Consider the following 20,463-nt stretch of genomic DNA (forward strand, 5'->3'; position numbering starts at 1 on the left):
TAATGCACAGTGGTTAAACTGATGGAAGAATTCTTGGCCCTATTTTTCTGAAATACGTAAAAATCATCTCTCTGCTGCTATTTGTTTGGTTTTAACCACTGGTGATGTATTGAAAAATAAACTTACCTTTGCTCACTGCAATCCAGGATAAACTAATATTTTTTTAACGAATACATATATATATATTTATAACATTAAATGTAATTTGTTAAAGGACTGTACATCTATACATTCTTTCAATATTTCCCATAAACACAAAAGAAAAACTTGATTAATATATTTTTTCTCCATTTTTAATAAGTTAAAAAAAACACCCTTAAACTCAGTGAAATTTAAAGTTTACAGTAACGCTACGCTATTTAAACAGATGAACAGATATGTTAATGTCTATAAATAACTTTACAAATATACATGTTAAGGTACAATTTTTAAAACAAAACTGTGAAGATATAAAACAAACAAAAAAATCTTCTTTCACCCAGATCAGTATATCCTAGATTGCAATGCTCATATTTTGAGACTCTCTCTCAGTACTGCTTTATGTTGCATTAGTATTATACATTCTTTTTTTTCCCATATATTTATTTATATATATACAGGATATATTTATAGATATATACACAGATTCTCTGGAATAAACCTTTTTGATATAAGTTAAAGGCTCTTGCCTACAGGTACCCGTAACTTCTTTCTCCAAGTCACTGCACGTAGATGGAGCCAAACCGCTGGCGCCAAGGGCCGGAGGAGCTGCTCCCCTCCAACTCGCCCTTTGCAAGCAAAAGTATGCAAACCCCCATCTCCAGAAAGCAAGGTTCCCCCAAAACGGCTGCTCCCGCAGGTTGGGACAGGGCTTGAGAAGCAGCATGGGTGCTCGGTCCCCGTGGGACCCGGCTAGCGGCAGGGTGATGCTCTCCTCCAATTAGGATGACTTGACTGTTTCTTTTTTTTTTTTTTTCTTTTCCTTTCTCCATGACGATTTGCATTTTACTCTTTTTTCTTCTTCTTCTTCCAAAAAAGATTCCTTCTATGTAGCTGGGTAATAAGATCATGAAGCTATAAAAACGACGACAACAAAAATATAGATATTTTTATAAATATATGAATCCCTGCAGGCAACGTGGCTTTTCAGCTCCACCAAAAAGGTTCATGTACAGATTGCATAAGCAAAGAATTTCTACATTCTTTACACTTTTTTTTTTCCGTTAGCTTTTTTTTTTTATAAAAAAAAGGAAGATTTTTTTTTTCTCTTCTTCGTATTGCAGGCACAGATCGGCTACTCTGGCACTCGGCACACGACCGTGGAGGCTGGAGGTCAGCACCCCCAGGTTTAACATTCTACTTAGGAAAAAATAAAATAAAAAATACCAAAAAAAAAAAAAATCATACAAGATAGATCATCTTGGCAAGAGATTAGTTCCTTCAGGCCAAACAGTGCTTCTTGACTTTTTATACAGCAAATGGGAAAATAAAAAATAAAGATTTTTCTTTTTCTTTTTTTTTTTTTTCTTTTTTACCCTGAACAGCTCAACAACACAAATCCTCCAGCGTCGCCGAGCAGTTTCACGGAAACATCCTTCACTACGGGTTTGTCCTCGGCGCCCCACGCTCGCGCCGGGTTGGGCGCGCTGCCTGTCCATCCATCCGTCCGTCCGTCCATCCGTCTGACCGGGGGTGCCGTCACGTCCGGATGACGCCGTTACAGGGGGGGTGCTTGGGCAGGCAGGGCTCATCGGGCAGCAGGTCATGTGCAAAAACCGAGTCGTCCCCCGAGGAGCAGGTGCTGTGGGTGTCCTGGCCAGCCGGCGAGTACTGCTCGAAGGGCACCGAGAGGTCCAGGTACTCCTGAGGGGGTGACAGACCCGTCAGCACCCTTGGGGACAAGCCACCCCTCCCCGCGTCCCCCCACCAACACCACACTCACGTCGGTGGACGTCACGGTGAGGACCCTGTCCAGGTCTTCCACCAGCTGCTTGAAGGTGGGTCGCTGCGAGGGGACAGCGTGCCAGCACTCCCGCATGATCATGTACCTGTGGGGCATGACAGGGAAAGGGAGATCGTCACCTGTGGTAAAGCTCGCCCCCAAAACCCCGTCTGCCTGAGAGAAAAGCTACGGCAGAGGGGAGCAGCACGGCTCAGCCCCAGCCGCCATGTCAGGAAGCAGCAGGGATGAAGCCCAGCGCTGAGGGGATGGCGGCAGGTCCCTGCTGAGCATGGGTAGGAGAAGCCTCCTCTGCTCACATTGACTTGAGGAGTCACTGGAGCTGAAGTAACGAGGAGGAACTGAGCGTAATTGTGTCATTTTCTGGGACGCAAAGCAGGCTGCGGCCCCAGCTCCTAGGACGGCGCCCCTCAGGCATGAGGTGAGGAGGGTGTGAGGCTGTGGTGTCGTCTCGGGGAGGGGAGGAGGAGGGTTTTGTGGAGCCAAGCCCTCATTACTGATCACCTCAAGCCTATACGCGCTCTCAAAGCAGGACAAGGACCTGTGCTAAAGACGAGACACCAGAGCTGTGCCCCAAATTGCCACCCATCGAATGAGGCAGGTATGTGATGCCCCAGCAGCCCGAAGCAGGCCATTTGTGGTTGTGGCCACTGAGGGAATGGGGAGTGGGGAGAGGTGAGGGGAAAGCTGCTGGGTCACCCTCCTTCCACTCACAGGTCATGGGTGCAGTTGGCAGGTTTATCCATCCGATGGCCTTCTTTCAAGAGTTTGAAGAGTTCCTCGACAGGAATTCCTGGGTATGGAGACCCTCCCAAAGTGAAGATCTCCCATAGTAGCACTCCAAAGGACCAGCTGGAAACCAAAGAAAGATCTTTAAAATTCAATGAGTTTTTTTTTCCACCCCCCATATCCCCTCCCCCCTGCTCTGCTTTATTTCTGTGCAGCCATGCATAGCTAACAAAGTCATCAATAGCATGACTAATTGCCTAGGCCATTTTTACTAGTTACTTGGAGATCTCCGCTGATCCAACTCAATAGCAAAGAAATCCCAGGCACCAAGTCTGAAATTGAAATGAGCATTTAATCAGATAGGTGACAGCCCATCTATTACCCCCAGCTCTTTGTTAGGTCTTCCACCAGCTCCACTGAATGGAACAAATCAAATTATTCATGCACAGCTTCACTGAATTGCAGGCTTGGAACCACAGGCCACTAATTGTGCAAGCTGATACCAAAACTTGCTTGTTACAACACTCATTTCACTGGCCAAGCTGGGAGAAAAATACCCCAACAAAAATCAGCAAAGCACTAATGTTACACACTCCAGTCCTGCAGCTGTGCTCTGGTTAAAAGTCCTCTTTTCAAAAATATCTTTTGCCTTCTTCGTTTTCTTTTTAAAAACAGGGATTATCTGTCTCTGTTTCTCTTTCATGCATGCTCTCTCTCCTGTTCTCTAGCTTTGATTTATCTGTCATGCCCAATGCAGCATTACCTAAGCATGGAAACTATGATTTAAGATCAATAAAGCCAAAGTATGTGAAATTTACAGAAATAGAAATGATTCATTTGTCCAACTGCAAGCAGTGAGCCTTGGGGAGCCGGCAGCCTGTCTGCTAAATTACTGTAAAAAGCTATTATCATCCAAATATTGAAATAAAAAAGCCGGTGTGCATATTGAGCTACTTCAGTCCTTGTAAAGTTTAGATGTGATCTGAAACTGCTTCCCAGACTGCTCTACTTTCTGTTCAAGTCAGGAAAAAGAAAAAGAGATGTTTAAGGTAGCAGCCTGATAGATTTACATTTAACATAGGCTCTGCTGTTTGCTTACAGTACAGAGACACTAAAACTGACAAGACGGGATTAGGAAAAATAAAGGTAAATAAATGAAGCAGCAAAATTAATCTGAGAATATATCTGTTGACTATTCTCTGATCACCTCTACTAATGCTGGGCAGAATATTTCAAGCTCATCCCACGTACTCAACTGAAGTGTAACTGTCTGGGTCAAAGTCTGGAAGAAGTCAAGGGTAACTTTTTAATGGTTTTTCTTTTCATGTTTTTTTTTGACTGCAGGATGAATCTCCTCATCTATAAACTGCACAAGAAATACCTGCCTGCCTCCCAGTAATTCTTCAGCAGCCTACTGGAGATTTATCCTTAGTTAAAAGCAACTAGATAACAGAAAAACAAAACCACGTGTGCAAAGCTGCAGCTTGAAATTGAATCATTTGTGTTTTCATCCCCAGGCGCCCCAGCACTGAGCAAGCCCTGCTTGAGTTTAGCAGTACATATGTTTTTGGGATAGTATGGGTGTTTATTTTACTGTTATTTTGTTTTATTTTTTAAAAAGTGTGGGTAATGCTTACACATCGCTCTGGTGAGTATAGACCCGGTCAAACAATGCTTCTGGAGCCATCCATTTCACAGGCAGCCGACCCTGTAATTAGGAAGACAATGGGAACATCCCATCAGCATATTCCCCCAGCCACAACGGCACCATCTGAATCTTCTTTTCTAATCCAGTTTGAAACATTTTCATTAACAACCACATCTGCCTTCCCGGTCACTGGGCAAAGCAGTAGTGGACACATATAAACAGATTACAGCATTTGATCCCTGGATCTTCGCTAACAATCTTTGCAGTAAATGCTCTCTGTGAACTGTATTTCTCTGCCAAGGCAGGTTTAACATATCAGAGCATCTAAATCTTTGTGTGGGAACAACTTCTATTGCTCACAAATGCAGCTAGCTCAGAGGCAGAGAGCATAGGACAACAGTTTCAATCTCTTTGGTTGGAAGAAGCAGTTTGATGCTTAGACCAAATTCTGCTTAGGCTGAACCAGAGGGGCAATTTCCTAGAGTGAAATCAAGGGCCAGATCCTCTGAGAATCAAATTCTAATCCCACTGAAGTCTGAAGGAGGCCTGAACCCAGGTTTCCAGGGGGCTATTCTACATCAGGGTCATAAACATGCACAAATGGGATTAGGTTGTCAGCTGTCCAACGCAGCTCAAATGGGAAATCCATCTGAGCTGTAATCAAAATTCCCAATAATTTTTTAAAAATATATTCTTTTGATATTGCATGGGATCATGGTGGGCTTTGTAGGACTGCCTGAGAATTGAAACCCCTTGCAGCTGCAAAGCTGCTGAGCTCCACAATACACTCAGCTCTTCCACTGCTGTCCTCTGCACCACGTTGTAGTTGTGGCTTTTGCTCTTTTGCTGCAGAGCACTGGGACGTGCTTTGTGCTCTGCAGCGTGGCAGAAATCTGAACTGCTTTGGGACTCAGCCCTTGGCTGGGACCCTCTTCTCACCCTTGGTAGCAGACCCATGGAGTTCAGTTGTAAAAAAAGAGAGAGAAGTGCATGAAAGCCAGGTAGCTCCAGGAACACAAAAAGTGATACTCTTCACTCAAGGGCTCTGGTGGGGCCAGAGGTTGGCTCCCTGGGACCTTTACGAACAGTAGTGCAACAGGCTTGGAAAGGCTCCTTTGGTAAAAACCTTGGTTTCTTAGTCTAGAGCCTTCTTGGCAGAGCCGGGACCTCTCAACCAGCTGCTAGCACCAGCAGCATCTGTCAGGAAGAAAATGGATGGTGGATGGACTCGTGGGATCAGCCTGTCTGTGGTCCCTCACAGGCGAGGCCAATGGCAGATCTCTTCCTCCTAAGTCCCTCTAAAAAGGGAGGTGGAGTGAGGGCCACTTGCTGCAGGGACAGCAGTTCCTTGCCAGAAGGAAAACTACAAGTTCTTGGCAGTTCTGTACTTACATTGGTGGTTTTCTTGTAATAGTCGATGTTGTGAACGTCTCTAGCAAGGCCAAAATCAGCTATTTTCATCACATTGTCTTCAGTGACTAACACGTTCCTGGCTGCCAAGTCGCGATGAATGCACTGTGAAAGGTGAGCAAGTCAATAAATAAGGGCTTGTTAGCTGCTTGCGCCTGGAACTAACAGCAACGTGTGGTTTACGAGCTGCTGTTTCATTGACTCCCAAGCTCATAAAGCTGTGAGCACTGCCTAATTCCTCGCTCTCTGTGTCATCGCTGCATCATGCATGCTCAGTGGGAGCCACCTCTTAGCAACACCTAATCGGCAGCCCCAGTGCTGACACGGCCATGCAGCTTTTCCTTCTCCAAATGCATGGATGGGTGAGAAATCAAACTTTCCTATTCTGTGGGTGCCTACTGGGACATGAAGCTGTTCCTATCCCCCTTCCTCCACAAAGAGGACTGCAGGTTGATGTTTAGAGTAAAAAAATCGTCAAATTAAGACTCATCAATACACCCAAAACACATCATAGCTGTTAGCAGAGAAACAAGCTAAATTAGCCTGCACTGTGCAGAGGGAGTTGAAAGCTACCACAAAGCATCCACTCTGAACTGCACTCACAGGGCCAACACACCTGAAATCTGGAGCTGAACTTGTTCTTGCCTTTGTGTTCCCTACCCCCAGAAAGAGGTCACACCAGCTGGTGCACAGCTTAGCGAACTCAAAGGCCTGATCGTCCACTTGCTGGTGTCAGGGTAAATCAGGACTAATCCCCAGGGTGTGATGTAAGCAAACACAGCAGCCGGCTCAACGCCAACAAAGTACTCCCCAGGGAGCATCCTGGGCATAGCCATGCCAAATCCACTGCCAGCTCTGCTCCAAACTAGCTTACACGTGCTGGTGACAGCCGCAAACACGTGCACTGCAAGCGGGATCTCAGCTTCCTTTTAGGTGCAATCTTCAGCAATCCCAAAAGAGAGATGGGGGAAAGCCAGGGGTGCAGGGAGCTCCTGACTCTGTCATCTAAGGTAATGCCTCCCAGGGTGGAAGCTCACAACTTTGTGTGATGCCCACCCCGACCACTGCTGGACGAGCCCCAGGACCACACATCTGAAAACCAATTACTTCTACAAGCGGTAGAGGTTGAACTGCTGAGGACACGCACCAGGGTCTGGGCTGCCTGTGTTTTTGCATGCCCTTTGGAGATGCTAACGGGCCTGCAGGGAACAGCCAGGGCTGTTCAGCTGCACAGCTCACGAATGCAGCTTGCACACGGGGAACAGGCTTCTACAGCTTCAGCCCTCTGCAAAAATACCAAGATCCTTTGTACTGAAAAATCTGGTCTCTAAAGGGAGAAGCCTGTGTAGGTAAATTTGCCTGAATTTGCCTATACACACACACGTCTCTGAACACACAGGGCTGACCAGCATTTTTACCAAATGAGACTTCTCAAACTCACTTTCTGAGATGCCAAGTACTCCATGCCCCGAGCCACCTGGTAGGCGCAGGAAACCAGGTCTTTAAATGTCAGCTGCTCCTCAGGCAGCTTGCAGGTGTCGAAGGAATAGTCCATGCCAGGTGGGCGACGTGCCCTGAGGTATTCCCGCAAGTTCCCCTTCGATGCATATTCCACCAGCACGTAGAGTGGTCCTGCAAGCAAGAACACCATCAGCATCCAGAAGAAAAAGAGGAAGCATGTGCAAGCTGACCCCTAAAATCTTATATTTTGAGACATTTTGGACAGTCAGTTAATAGAGGAGCTAGTCACAAACTTTGCCTCTCTCCAGGACATCATTTTATATCGATGAGAAAAGAAGAAAGACGTACAGGAGGACCTCAGGGAAAGGTGCAATCCAGGCCAAACCACATCAGACATAGGCAGGAGTCTGTTGCTGATGCCAGCTATATGGCCGTCAGCAGGGCCTGGCCAGGTCTCACACAGTCAATGTGTGTGTGAGTGAGCCAGAGGAAGGAGGAAAAATCCCTCGGCACTGATCAAATACAGCAGGCAGGTCCTATTTGGGGTGAGATTAGCTCCAGAAAGCCATGCTGAGCACTAAGAGCAATGCTGTGGATGCAGGAGTGTGAAACACAGCACCCTGAGCCTCCCGTCACCCTGTGAGCTCGTACCGTCCTGCGTGCAGGCACCGAGGAGGTTGATGATGTTTTTGTGCTTCCCAATCATCTTCATCATTTCCATCTCAGAGACCAGGTCTGAAAGGTCCTTGTCTGTTGCATCATCTGGTGAAAGCAAGAGAGGGAGAAAAAGAAAATGTCAGGATGAAAATAAGTGTTTTGTAAAATACTGCTGCACAGCCATGCAGGGTTTTAATGGGGAAAAAGTATGCAAAAACTGTCAGTATTTGTTTTTCTTCTACTTTGGAAAGAAGAATCAAAATAAAAACAAAAACTATTATCCAAAAAAGAGAGTATTTGTTCAAAAATAAAAATGGAATAAATGGAGAGAAATATTCCTATGAAAATCAGTAATACCTTTCATCTTCTGTTTCACCCTGATGAACATTAAAGAAAAAAAGTCAGTCTGGGTACTTGGCACCATTTTTCTGTACTGATTGTTTCTCTCCCTTGTCTTCCAGGGAAAAGGGTTAAGGATGGGGGAAGATCAGATCTGGGATATAGGATAGAAGAAGGAATGTAGTTTTTGCACGGAAACCTGTAATTTTTCAACAACAGTAGAAAAATGAGGGAAAAGCTCCCCAGACGAATGCTTTGGTTTGGAGAGATGGGAATGTTCCTGCTTCCAAAAATAACTTCAGAACGGACTGAAGGAAATCTAAAGAATCCTTTTCTGATAAGAAATAGTTTTGTTTAAAAAAATGTCACCCCGTGTAACCTCAGACCTGGGCTGCTCACTGACAGAGCGACCGCCCTGCCTGTTCCACCCAAACTCCGCAGGGGGATTTTGCTTGTGATTACCAAAAGACTGCATGGGGGCAGGATGGGAAACAGGGACTCTTACGGAGGTGCCCAGTGCATCCCCCATTTTGGCCTCCCTTCCACCTCTCAGCAGTTTTGGATTGATTTTTTTTAAGTGAGGGGTCAGAAGGAGTTTGGCAGATTAATTTCTGCAAGCTCCACCTGAGCTTGCTGAAAAATGTTTGCTAAAATAGCCAGCGTTGGTTATGGGGGGAGTAAAGAGCAGACTGCTTCACGGAGCTGGCTAGCAGTGAAGGTGCTTCCCCTTCTCCTCAGCGATCATATTACCCCTTGGCAGAGAACCGGGTTAATTCCCATTGCCTTTTCCTGATGGGACTTACACTTTTACATCCTCTCCAAGGAGACAGCCCTCCCCCCCAGGCTATGTGGGTGAAGCGGAAGGAAGGCCCCTTTTGCTTTCTTCTATTGGATCTGTTTGTACAAAAGACTTAGAAGAGAAGGAAAGAGAGGAAACCCCAGTGCAACATGCCGCTCCGCCCTCCGTGGGCTCCCCATACCTTTCAACATCTTGACAGCCACTGTGATGGCCTTGTTTGGCTTGTCCTTATCAATCCCAATCGCTTCTGCCATCACCACCTGGCCAAAACACCCCTCACCGAGCGGCTTCCCCAAGGTCAGGCTGGAGGGAGGAATAACAGGCGTGTTAGTGGGTATCAGGATGGTGACACTCCTGGGAAACGTGGGGACCCGGCCCGTGAGTTTGACTGACCGAGAGCGTGCCAATTCCCACTTGGGATCTGGAGGCAGTTCCAGCTCAGAGACGTTGGCCAGCATCGGCCCGTCGCTGGAGGAGAGACGCGTGATCCGGACCAGGGGTGTGTTGGAATTCATGGAAGAGTTGGACTCCAACGACACCTGCTTGGGTAGAGCAAATGAAGTGTTATTGCCAACTGTAGTCCCAGCGGGCAAGCGGGTGGGAACATGCCCTAGGTGGGTCACTGAGGGGTTTTGAGCTATCTCTGACATCTCACTGGTGATTTTGAAACGGGAAATCCCTCCCACCCCCCATCTCTCATCTGTCCCACCCTTGCAGAAATGAGCTGATCTTGGCACACGTGGTCACCGTCTTCGCTGGTGGGAAGGAGGGATGGGTCAGCCAGTGCTCTCCAGCAGGGAAGAGTCCTGGCAGCGGTGATATAAGCCCTTCATTTGCTCTGTATGCTTCTACACAGGTGTACACGTGCACGTACAGGCTGTAGTTCTATCCTGGCACTGCAACTGCCCACCACGAGCTGTGAAATCCACGTACTTCACCATGTGGCTTTATGTGGTGCCTTTTGCCCCGCAGCAATGGCAGAAAGTGCATGGAGAAAGATGACCCTCTTACATCTCCATGAGAACGGAAGGAACAGGCACATTTAACGTGCTCTTGCTCCCCAAATTACCCCTCTGCCAGGGAGCCAGGATTATACTGCTCCCCTGCAAGACCTTCTTTCTGTGGCAGCCAAGCACTGGGAGCTTGAACCCAAGGCAGATGCCACCAGCTACTGCTCCACTGGAACAGAAACAAATGAATAAAAGGGCGTTAAGACTTCTAGACTGCAGCCAAGTTATGTCCCTCTTGGGCAACATCTTTCTGGTAGAGTTTCTCACCTAGAAAGGAAATTTCAAGGAAAAAAAAAAAAAAGGAATGACCATAGGGGGGAATAGGAATCTTGTATCTACTTTCTGTTACCTGTCTCTTAAGTGGAAATTTGGAGACTTTCTGTACAGTGGTGGTGTTCATGGCCTTTTTGTTTGGCATCTTCATCCTGCAGATAATCACAATGACCAGCACCAGGATGAAGAGAACTAAGCCAGTGCCGTAACTGAGAATGCCAGCATACACCGAGCCTGAATCGTCCATTTCCATTAGCTCCTCTGCTGCAGGGTGACAAGAGACAGCAGTCAGGATGGGGCCAGCGGCTGCCCGCACGCAACCACACACACGCAGCACAAAGAATTTGGGGAGGACCTGCTCATCCACACCGATTTTCTGACTGACTTCAGCGAGGGGTCCCTCCTAGGCCAGTGGTTTTCCACCTGTGGCTGTAGCTACAATATTTGCTTGGTTTGCTTCTTTTGGGGGGGTGATTTTACTGCCCTTTGATGTGATCCTGGAGGGCCTTCAGCCACAGGTTGAAAACCACTGCTCTAGACTGAAGGCATCTCCACGTGCCTGTGCTGTTCCTCTGAACCACATCGTGCTCTCTCTGCACATCCAAACCACGTAACTGGGTGCGCCCAGAGCTCCAGTGAAGATCTCCACTGGACCAGTGCCTGCCCTGACGGACAAAGGGGCTCAAAGGGCACCCAGGGGTAAGGTACCACAACAGGAAAATGTCTCACAATAGAAAGCTACATAATTATTTTGTGAAAACTTCGTTCTTTTGGGAGGAGGCTGGAAGGTCTGGCCTGGAGAGGTGGCTGAGCCAGGAGGACAGTGGCATGAGCCCATCAGCAGTGGCCACCTGAGAGCAAGGCATTTTTGGGACCAGCAAGGCTCGGTTGCAATTCTCCCCTTGTTCCCTTCAGGACAGGCACTTGGACCAGAGGAAGGAGCCGTGGTGGGACCGGTTTTCTGTCCCCCAAAGGCAGACCAGCATCAGAGGAACAGTCAGCAGTAGGAAACTTTACAGTGAAGTCACGCCAGCGTGGGCAGCTTGCTAACATCCCATGTCCATCAGCGGCTTCGGCAGGCAGCAGGAGCCTTTCTGCTGGCAGCAGCAGGCTCCAAATCAGGTCTTCAGTGGCTGTTTCCAGGGTGCATATGGAGAAACGGTCATGGGTGAGCACAGGGTTCACACCAGAGCATGTGGGCCCATGTGCCAGCTGTGCAGGGCCTGATCCTGCCAGGCGGTGATCTCTTCCTGCAGGGAAGGGTTACCAGATCTTTCGGGATCAGGCACTAGGTTGGTGCCACAGCTCACAGCACGTCGCCCTCTGCTCCACGAGGACAGGTTCACAAAGTCAGGTTCCCCAGCAGGGCTGGATCCTGCACCTCCCTCCCTTTGGGCAGCGCTTTGGAGCCTGCTGCTGCACAGACAGCTGTACTTTGCTGCACGGGACTTCAATACAAAGTTCCACTTCAGGTGTTTTTCTTTTTCTCCCGTTTGTTCTTTGCTTAAATCGGAGGTGTGAGTTCATACATTATAAAAACAGCGCAACGGTTGAATGAGACAGGATCAGGAGATTCTTAAATAACAGGGATATTAGTGCTCTAACCAAAGGAAGTGATTTGTCATCCAGTGGATGGCAGAAGCAGAAACAGGATAGGATCAGCTATTTTAGAGCTGGCAGATAAACAGAGAAAAGACCAGCAGATCCCACCGGCAGCAGGGTCAGGCGTGGAGGAAACCCTCTTGAGCCCCAGGAGAAGTGTTTACGAGCAAATCACCCACACAGATAAAGTCAAGCTTAGAAATGCCAAAGTTCCTGGTTCCTAAACATATCCCAAGACATTTGTGGGATAGAAACAAATGTGGTCTATGACTCGGTGAGCAAAAGCTGTGGGTATGGGATGCTTACAAGGGCCTACTGAACATACTCCAGGTCTGTTCCCGCAGCCTCTGCAAGGCACAGCACCCACTTAGCTTTACTGTAAAACACTAATGGTGCTTTCCTGGGCTGTGCTCACGCTGCCTCCATAGCTGGAGGCAGATTTTGCAGGTGAAGGCACAGCACAGCCTCGGCCCTTTCTTTTGGAGGGCAGACCCCTCCTGCTGCATATTCTGCACTGGCTTCATTGTCAGCGAGAGCTTTGCACATGAAAGGACCACGAAATTGAGGTCACTCTGGCCTCGGGTTTGAAACCCGTGGCAGCTTTCATCGGTTTCAGCTGGAGCAAGCAGCATTCAGTGCCCCTGGGAGCCAGCACTCCTGGGCTCTGTCCACAGATGACTCCGGTCGACCTCCCGTCCGAGATCGCTCTCTCCGCCTGTTCATCCGTGAAGTGGAAATAAAGCTACAGGCAGGGACGGGGGTACTCACACCGACTACTTGTGCATCTGATTTTTGGTTGAGATATGAGGTTGGACAGAAAGGTTTCTCCATGAGATGATCCACGGTACACGGCCAGTGTAGGTGTCCTGGATTGTCTGATGGGGAGTTTCCTTCTCCCACTGGGTACACTTGCAGCATAAGGAGACAAAGCGACTGATTTTGGCACCTAGAGACAGTCTCCTAATGCAGAGGCTGTGAGCACCTCTGAGTTACTGACATCTAGAAAGATACTGGGCAATTTGTATCATTGCTGCAACAGTAATTTAAATCCCGAGATGAAATGCAAAATCTGCCAGCTGTGAGTATGCAACAGGGGTCTTCTGCTGCACCGGTTTGTCACCGGCATGGCAAATCCCAGAGGGGAGCCCTCCCTGGGTAACGTGTCAGCAGGAACCTGGCATTTCTACAGCAAACATCAAAGCACCCTGGAGAAGGAAGGAGAGGCCAGCACAGAAGGAAATACCTGGTAGCACCGTCAGCCAAGCAGAGTGATGTGAGAAACCAATAGAATTCCCTGCGAGACAAGTATATTCCCCAGCATCCTCAAAAGTAACATTTCGCAAGTACAGAATCTCTAGCTCCTTATCCGTTGTGTTAACACCTGCCGTCTACGGGGAAAAAAAACACACACATATAGAAAGAGGGAAAACAGAGAATAAGCCACATTCCCAGCAAGTGTGAGGACACCACAGGCAAATTTCAAAAGCAGATTAAAGTGTTTTTTCTTTTTTCTTTTTTTTTTTTTCCAACGGCCCATCTTCCACATTTATTCATTCATTCCCCTCTGCAACCTGTAGTCAAAAGCAAAAAAGTTCCCTTCACCAGGTTCTTACTCTGTCCCACTAAAGAAGCATGCAAGCAAAAGCATCCAGACGAAAAATTGCCCCCACAATATGACTGACCTTCAGTTAGTAGGGTGAGTACAGGGGGGAAGAAAGAGAAAGAAAAAGGAAAGAGGAAAGAAGGAAAGAAATGAGAAAGGAGGTGAGAGGTAGTGGGGAAAGACTCAAGTGCTGATCAGACGAACGTACAAATACTGAGTTCATTGAAGAATATTGAATTGTCAATTTTTTTTAAGAATTATTTTCAGAATGGCCATTTCTAAGCCATATATTTATCATACAGCCTTTGATACTACAATGTGACTCTGGCTGATCCCAAGAAGGTGCCAAACCCTCCAGGGGTGCAACAGCTGGAGTCACACCAGAGAGCTCACAACTCTGCACTGCTCTCTGCTTAATGTGCTTGCTCGTATGAGTCAACATTGACATTTATTTCCCAATTACTCCTCAAACGGACAGAAGTCAGTCCGTAACGATTGTATCAGTTTTAGGGGCAAAAATCTTGGTTTTCCATAGCACCAAACGTCACAGGTCATTAGCATGCAATTCTGTTATCAGCACTCAATTGTAAGGAAGGGAAAGGAATAAAAGCATGAAGAGTTGATAGCAAAATTTGACAGTCATTTTATTGTGGGAATTTTTCCATGGCAATTGCTGTATAGGCGTTACATTCTTGTAAAAAAAAATTAGCAAGAAAATAAGATAAAGCCATTCAGCGTCAGTTGACAGGGTGTAATACAAAATGAATAGTAATTTTAATCACTAGCTTCTTAAAATGTTATAGCTCATTCTTGCAGTTGCCAGGGCCTTGGGACAGAGTCTGTGGTTTACCTGGTTTTGGTTTGCGAATGTGGAGCCAAAATGGTTTTTCGGCTATGCCTACGAAATTGTTGGCTCTACACAGATATTCTCCTTCATCTTGTTCTGTCACATTGAACAGATTTAGGTTAGCATCGGCTTCAGCGTTTTTACTGATCCAAGACTGCAGGAATAGACAGAAACCTGAACTTCAGTAAACCAAACAATACCTCCATCGAACCTATATCAGCTAGGATTGACTGTTCATGCCTATTTTCTTTCCAGCTATAGCAACATCCCCAGCTCGCCCTGTGGTGATAGACCTACCCAGGACTTGGGTGACAAAGTCCCCAAACCACACGTAGGTGACCTCCCACCCCTTCACTGGTGTTCCTGCTGCTGGAGGCACGCGTGCCATTTCTTTCTTAGAACAATTTCCCACTTCTCCATCTGACAGCAGTCAATGGCCCTACAGTTCCCTAATAACTCCGCAGACAGGAGCACCAGAGAAAGGGCTTAAGCAGAGATTTGTGTTTGCAACCCGGCTCAGCAAATACTGTTTCAATTATCAGATTCCAAAATAGAATTTGGAAACAAAATATAAGCAGTGGCGGTCTGAAACTAGCTGCTGACTTTGCCTTTCAGAAATTAGCTGTAATTTTTTCCACTGCTTATAGGAGCCTCTTCTTCACTAAATAAAGTGGCATATGTAAATCAAACAAACTTCAGGCTGTTAAGCAGGGGTTTATTTCTCTTCTTCCAAGCTGCCACAACTGCGTATCAGTTTGTTCCTAAACAGTTGTTTTTATTTTGGTTGAAAACGCACACACCCAAAAAAAACACAACTGTTTTGGGTGGCCTCTGAAGTAGCCTAGGGAAGGTCCATAAAAATATCAGCTTCAGTCCTGGAAATGAAAATAAACCGATTGCATTTCTCAGTTTTGTTCTTATGTCCTCCAGCTCCATCTCAGTGCTTTTGATTTCAGAGCCTGATCTTGCCAATGTGACTCTCAGCCCATGAAAATGAGCAGGGCTGCCAGATCTCATAGGTTATTGGAAGCCAAACCCAGAGGTGGCATCAGCAAGGAGCCCTGGTGTCCACGTCTGATGGCAAACCCCGCTGGCTTTGACCTGATCTCGTCTCTGAGGCTCACACGCTGCAAGGTCTGTCTGTCCTGACCAGTGGGGAAATGTGCCTGCCTGCTGCTGCCGCCTTGTTTATAATTAAACCAGGCATTTTTCAATGCCGAACGTACAATTTAGCCTTTGACAAAGCTCGGGCACCGTGCTGCCAGCCCCCTCCAAAACTGGAATGCATTTAGTGCTCTTCTGCAAAGAACAAGGGCTTTCCTTTGATCACAAATGAGCCTGGCTTTCAGGAGCTGACGCAGGTGATGGCTTGGTTTTGTCAGGCTGCTTAAAAAATAGGTTGAAAGTACAGCATTCAGTTTATCCATCTGGCCTGGGGTGGGTTTTGTCCCCATGATTTAAATGTGAGGGGGAATTTCACATGCTGGGCACCTCTCCTTCCCCCTTGCTCTGATGGAGACTGGGATGCTCCCCATATACAAACTGCCCCGCAGCAGCTCCTAGGCTCCACAAAATCTCCTGAAGGCAGGAGGGAAGGACAGGCTGATAAAAAAGCCTTATCTCCCTGCAGGCACCATACTGTGAGGCAGTGGGGAGCCCTTTCTAAAGCAGCAGAGGTCAGAAGGGCTGCTACCAGGACCCTGCTCTGGCAGCACGGCCAGGATCCTGGATCAAAGCAACAGCATCGCACGGCACAAGGGCAACGAGTCCACACAGCCAAAGGACTGGCCCCGAGATGACAGCGAGATCATCTTTATTTTTGAAAAAGCAAACAAGCACGTACACCAAAAAAAAAAAAAAAAGAAAAAAAATCCCTGCAAAGCTGGGCCTGATACAGCTCTGCAGAGGCCCAGTACTGGTGCACAAAAGATGCATCCCAAAATGGAAATGCTCCGTGCCCCAGTGCTGATGCCGGCATTAATACAATTCAAAGCATTCCTGATTAACCAGAAGTAGTAAATAGACGTGTGCTGGTCCTATTCAGCAAAAATAAAACCAAACAAAACTTCTGCTTTCAAACGCCTGCCTGTGCTCCCCTTCGAGGAATGCGGAGCCTTTGCCGTCCACAGAAGAGAAGGTATTTGGCAATTCTAATTACCTAGCCACCCCGGTGCCGCTCAAACGTAATTTTAAAACACTATTTATACGGACTATTTATATGTTCTTTGCCACAGCAAAATGGGAGCTTGTGCTTGTGACACAAGCCACTGTTCGCAGCGGCTCTGCAAACTTCCCAAAGGTAGCACTTTATCCCATGGGGACCACACACAGAGCTCGGAGACTATACGAGATGGCATGTGACACAGCCAGCTATTCAGAGCGTGGTACTGGGCTGTGAAACCAGGGGGAAATTCAAATATGCATAATTCAAACATATTTGGAGACACAGACAGAAAATAAAAAGTTTTATCAACTTGCGAGAAGCGCCTGCTGCCAATCCTGAAGAACTGTCTCCAGCCATTTCTTCCAACCAATCTGTTATTTCAATCTATGTAATTATTTCCAGGGTCTCTGGCTTTTATTATCATGTATCTGGCTGAGTTACAGTTTTGTAGATGCTGTCTGATAAGTTTTTTTTTTTTTTAATTTCATACAAAGAGATAAAAGGGTGCGTACAGCAGGATGTGCACGGGGAATGTCCATGCAGAGGACAACCTCTGCTCAAAAGTGCAGGGACAAAATCTGGTTTCAGACACAGAAAAACTGGATTTGGCACTACGTATTTTAATAAATACAATACAAACACAGGATGCCTTTAATTATTTAAAAAAAAAGGGAGGCTGGGGCTTAAAAGTTCGATTTGTTTTTCAATCTCTGTTCCTTACTTTTATATCTGTACTGCTTCAGAAGAAACCAGACCTGCTGGCTTTGCTCTGTCTGTAAGCTGGAAGATCCCTTTCTAGAAAGCATTTTAACAAAGTGGAGTTTTACTCACTGAGCTTTTGCTCAATAAAAAATAAGCTTTCCTGAGCATGGATAATAGCAATGCTCGCAAATGTTAGTGGCTGGAACAACAAGACTGTCTTGGCTCTCAGGTGCTGGTCGTTGAGCATTATTTAGCACATGTGCGCTGCAGTATGTTTACTTGGAAAAGGAAAGAATGTGTTTTAGTTGGGAGCCTTTTATTTTAGTGAGCCTTGAAAATACCTCTTTTGAAGCTGTAAAAGAGAGTTATTTTTACAATTTTAGGTCAAATTCAATCTGACAGCTTCTCTTTTATTATGCTGCATTTCTCACAGTTGCCTCAGCCCTTACAACTACTTTGCTTATCTGTGCCACTACAGTAGTTGTGTTATCTCTGGCAAGCAGAAGAGTCTGGAACATCGACTTCAGGACATTTTTGCTGTACCCCCTCCAAAAGTAGAATATTCCACTGCACAGGCTTTAAAGGAAAGAACAATCCCAACAGGGGTTTACTCTCACTGTTTTTTCTTATAGATGTGAAACAATTACATAAAATGAAACCTGGAGCTCCCAAAGATCTGATTTAAATAATAACCACCCTTCCAGGAGCGGTGGCATTTAGCATATTCTGTTGGGAGTTTCTGGTTTGCACTGCAGGGCTAGTCTAGGGCTTATTTAACAAACATGAAAATAAAAGTTTATGGCTTCCATTGATGGTGAGCACCTCTATTCAGTGCTGATCTCTTTTGCCACAAGACAGTGGGCTTCTTTGAGAAGCATCCCCACAATGTAGCTGCTGTCCCTGTAACACTGGGACCACGGCAGAGGAAAGACTGCCCTGAGGGTGAAAAGAAGGAGCAAGTACCAACCTTCAGCACCGTGACATAGGGTGTCCCATCGGGGCCGTATTTGCTGCCATTGACTTCCACATGTTTCAGCCACTGAATGTGAGGCTGGGCATCGCTGTAGACCTTGCAGTGAAACTCCACATTGCTCCCAACCACCACAGTCTGGTTGGCAGGGAGCCCTGCTTGCAGGATCGGTCGGTGGGGTGACCGTTCTGAAACACAGAGGAGAAGGAAATCTTAATTTACCCGTCCTTCTTCCAGCAAGGTCTCCTCTCTGCAGCCTTCAGCGCTCTCGATGGGAGGGGACAACACCGCTCAGTGGTGGCAGCTCACAGTGACCTGGCAGGAGTTGTTTCAGATGGGGAATCTCCTTTGTTTTTCAGCAGAAAGGGTGCAAACTGGGATTGCCATCCCTTCCAGGTGTCATGGCCAAACAAGCCAAGGGAAGGAGAACCACCCGAGAGCAGAGGATCCCAGCCCCACTCATGCCATTCCTTCTCTGGCTCCTCTCTAGACCAGCTCGGTAATTTATTGATCGCAGATCCGAGGCTGAAGTGCTGGTCAAAAGGAGGCTTCCTCTTGGCTTCAGAAGATGCATGATTCAGCCATTTGTGAAAGAAACCAAGCTCCTGCTTCCTGTATCCCATCATGTGCCTGTTCAACATCACCACAGATCAGTTGTTGAGGGAAAACAGGGAAATCTCACCTAATACATCAAGCTGGTACGTGTGCCTAATATTGCCGTATTTGTTCTCCACAACGCAAGTGTAGTTTCCTCGATCCGATGGTACAACACTCTCCATCACCAGGCTCCACTGCTGGTGTCGCAACTAGAAGAAGAAATGAAACCATCAAGCCCATGGTCAAGCACTGTCGTCACCAGAGCCTTCAAATCAGTGAACAGTCAGGGACCTTCTACACACTCGGCCAGCATGAACAGCCCCCAGAGCTGGCCTGAACATCACAAGCACCCATTTCAAGGGTCATTAAAGACTTAATTTGAAGAGGAATTAAGACCAGTGCATAAACAGTGCCACACTGAGATTGTAATGGGGACCTGTAGATGCTTCCACATATGAAATCAGCTGACAGTTGCACTGATTATGGTGCCTCTCATTAGAATAATGAGTTTAGAAGACATCAGCTAAGGTAGCTCCAATCCACTTGTCCCCTTTGTGAGACCACTCTGGTCCACAGACCGTCAGCCCAAAACATTGCACTCTTGTCTGCAGATCTTTACCAACTGCTACATATAACACGTAAAGATAACTAGAAACAATACAGATTATACTTCTTATCCCATCTATAAGGTATTTTGAACAACTATGCTATGGGAACAACATGGCATGGCATCTGTCTGAACAGAAATGGTTATCTACAACTGAGTTGGCCCCCTAAATTTTCTGTCAAGAACAGATGAGAAAACATGCCCAACCTCAAGTCCGGTCCTAAGATGCTTGGTCAGCCCTTCTCTTTCTGCCCTAAGCCTCAAGCTACTTATTTTTCTGGATGGGGCTTATATCCAGAGCTATTGGTTGTGCAGTAGCAAAAGGTAAAGCACTACCCATGTCTCCAGCCTGACCCACTGCCCTGCGCTCCCCCTGGAACGTTTGTTTCTAATGAGTACAAAGGAAATAACGGATATGGGAAGTAAATCTTGAATTAATACAGAAAGCAACCAACACAAAGATGACTTCAGGATGCATAGCATATAAAAGCTCTGCAAATCTCTGGATATTCGTTTGATGCCTTCTGCTGCCCAGAGCAGCACATTTAACTTTATTAAACATGGTGAAGGTGACTCCAAGGACACAGAAGCAGGAGATTACAATAATGCTGTGCTAGAGAATGTCAAGGGCTGATGGAAAAAACAAGGGTGTAATTGCTCCTGGAGGTTTCTTGCTGCAGCAGGTGAACTCCAATATGAAGTCATTTAACCTCTTTTGCTACACATAAATTGCATCCACATGCTTTCCTTTAAAGGGCCAAGTCGCAATTAAAGCCAGAATTTTGGAAAGAGAAGGTTTGAAGCCATAGGACCAGACAGCTTAAACAACTTGCTTAGTTTCAACCCAAGCAAGCAAAAGCCATCTGACAAAGCCCCCTACTTTGTACATCCCTGGGATAGCAGTGCTGAGCACCCCACTTCTCAGACGTTGTGATTTCCTTTCATTTCAGGAGGCCATGGCTGTTTTAAACAGCCTGCAAAGCGGTCTCGGTTGCTGCCGATGTCTGGTCAGGTCTGACTGTGCTCGTTGCCCACCCAGGGCACGGATGGAGCTCAGTGCAGAGCCAACAGCTCACCTTTTGTAACGCAACAACCCACTTGGTGCA

At 46.7% G+C, this 20,463-nt stretch overlaps 1 protein-coding gene across 4 annotated transcripts in view; it reads right to left on the reverse strand.

Annotated features, from left to right (window-relative positions):
• Positions 1-274: 274 nt before the first annotated feature.
• FGFR3 (fibroblast growth factor receptor 3) overlaps positions 275-20,463 on the reverse strand; it is a 54,554-nt gene continuing 34,365 nt past the window's right edge. The window contains exons 6-18 of one of the 4 annotated variants that reach the window (XM_083835196.1): positions 18,836-18,959; positions 18,151-18,341; positions 13,111-13,255; positions 10,342-10,529; positions 9,376-9,524; positions 9,164-9,285; positions 7,839-7,949; positions 7,168-7,358; positions 5,709-5,831; positions 4,306-4,376; positions 2,654-2,791; positions 1,922-2,027; positions 275-1,842 (exon numbers count right to left, since the gene is read on the reverse strand). In XM_083835196.1, the coding sequence (XP_083691322.1) occupies positions 1,678-1,842; positions 1,922-2,027; positions 2,654-2,791; positions 4,306-4,376; positions 5,709-5,831; positions 7,168-7,358; positions 7,839-7,949; positions 9,164-9,285; positions 9,376-9,524; positions 10,342-10,529; positions 13,111-13,255; positions 18,151-18,341; positions 18,836-18,959 (1,824 nt within the window). In that variant the 3' untranslated portion in view covers positions 275-1,677. Of the gene's footprint in view, positions 1,843-1,921; positions 2,028-2,653; positions 2,792-4,305; positions 4,377-5,708; positions 5,832-7,167; positions 7,359-7,838; positions 7,950-9,163; positions 9,286-9,375; positions 9,525-10,341; positions 10,530-13,110; positions 13,256-14,320; positions 14,472-18,150; positions 18,342-18,835; positions 18,960-20,463 lie in introns of all 4 variants that reach the window. The other 3 variants (XM_083835197.1, XM_083835195.1, XM_083835194.1) reach the window with 3 other exon arrangements.

Source organism: Anser anser (genome assembly GCF_964211835.1).
Source record: "Anser anser genome assembly, chromosome: 4".
Lineage (NCBI taxonomy): Eukaryota > Metazoa > Chordata > Aves > Anseriformes > Anatidae > Anser > Anser anser.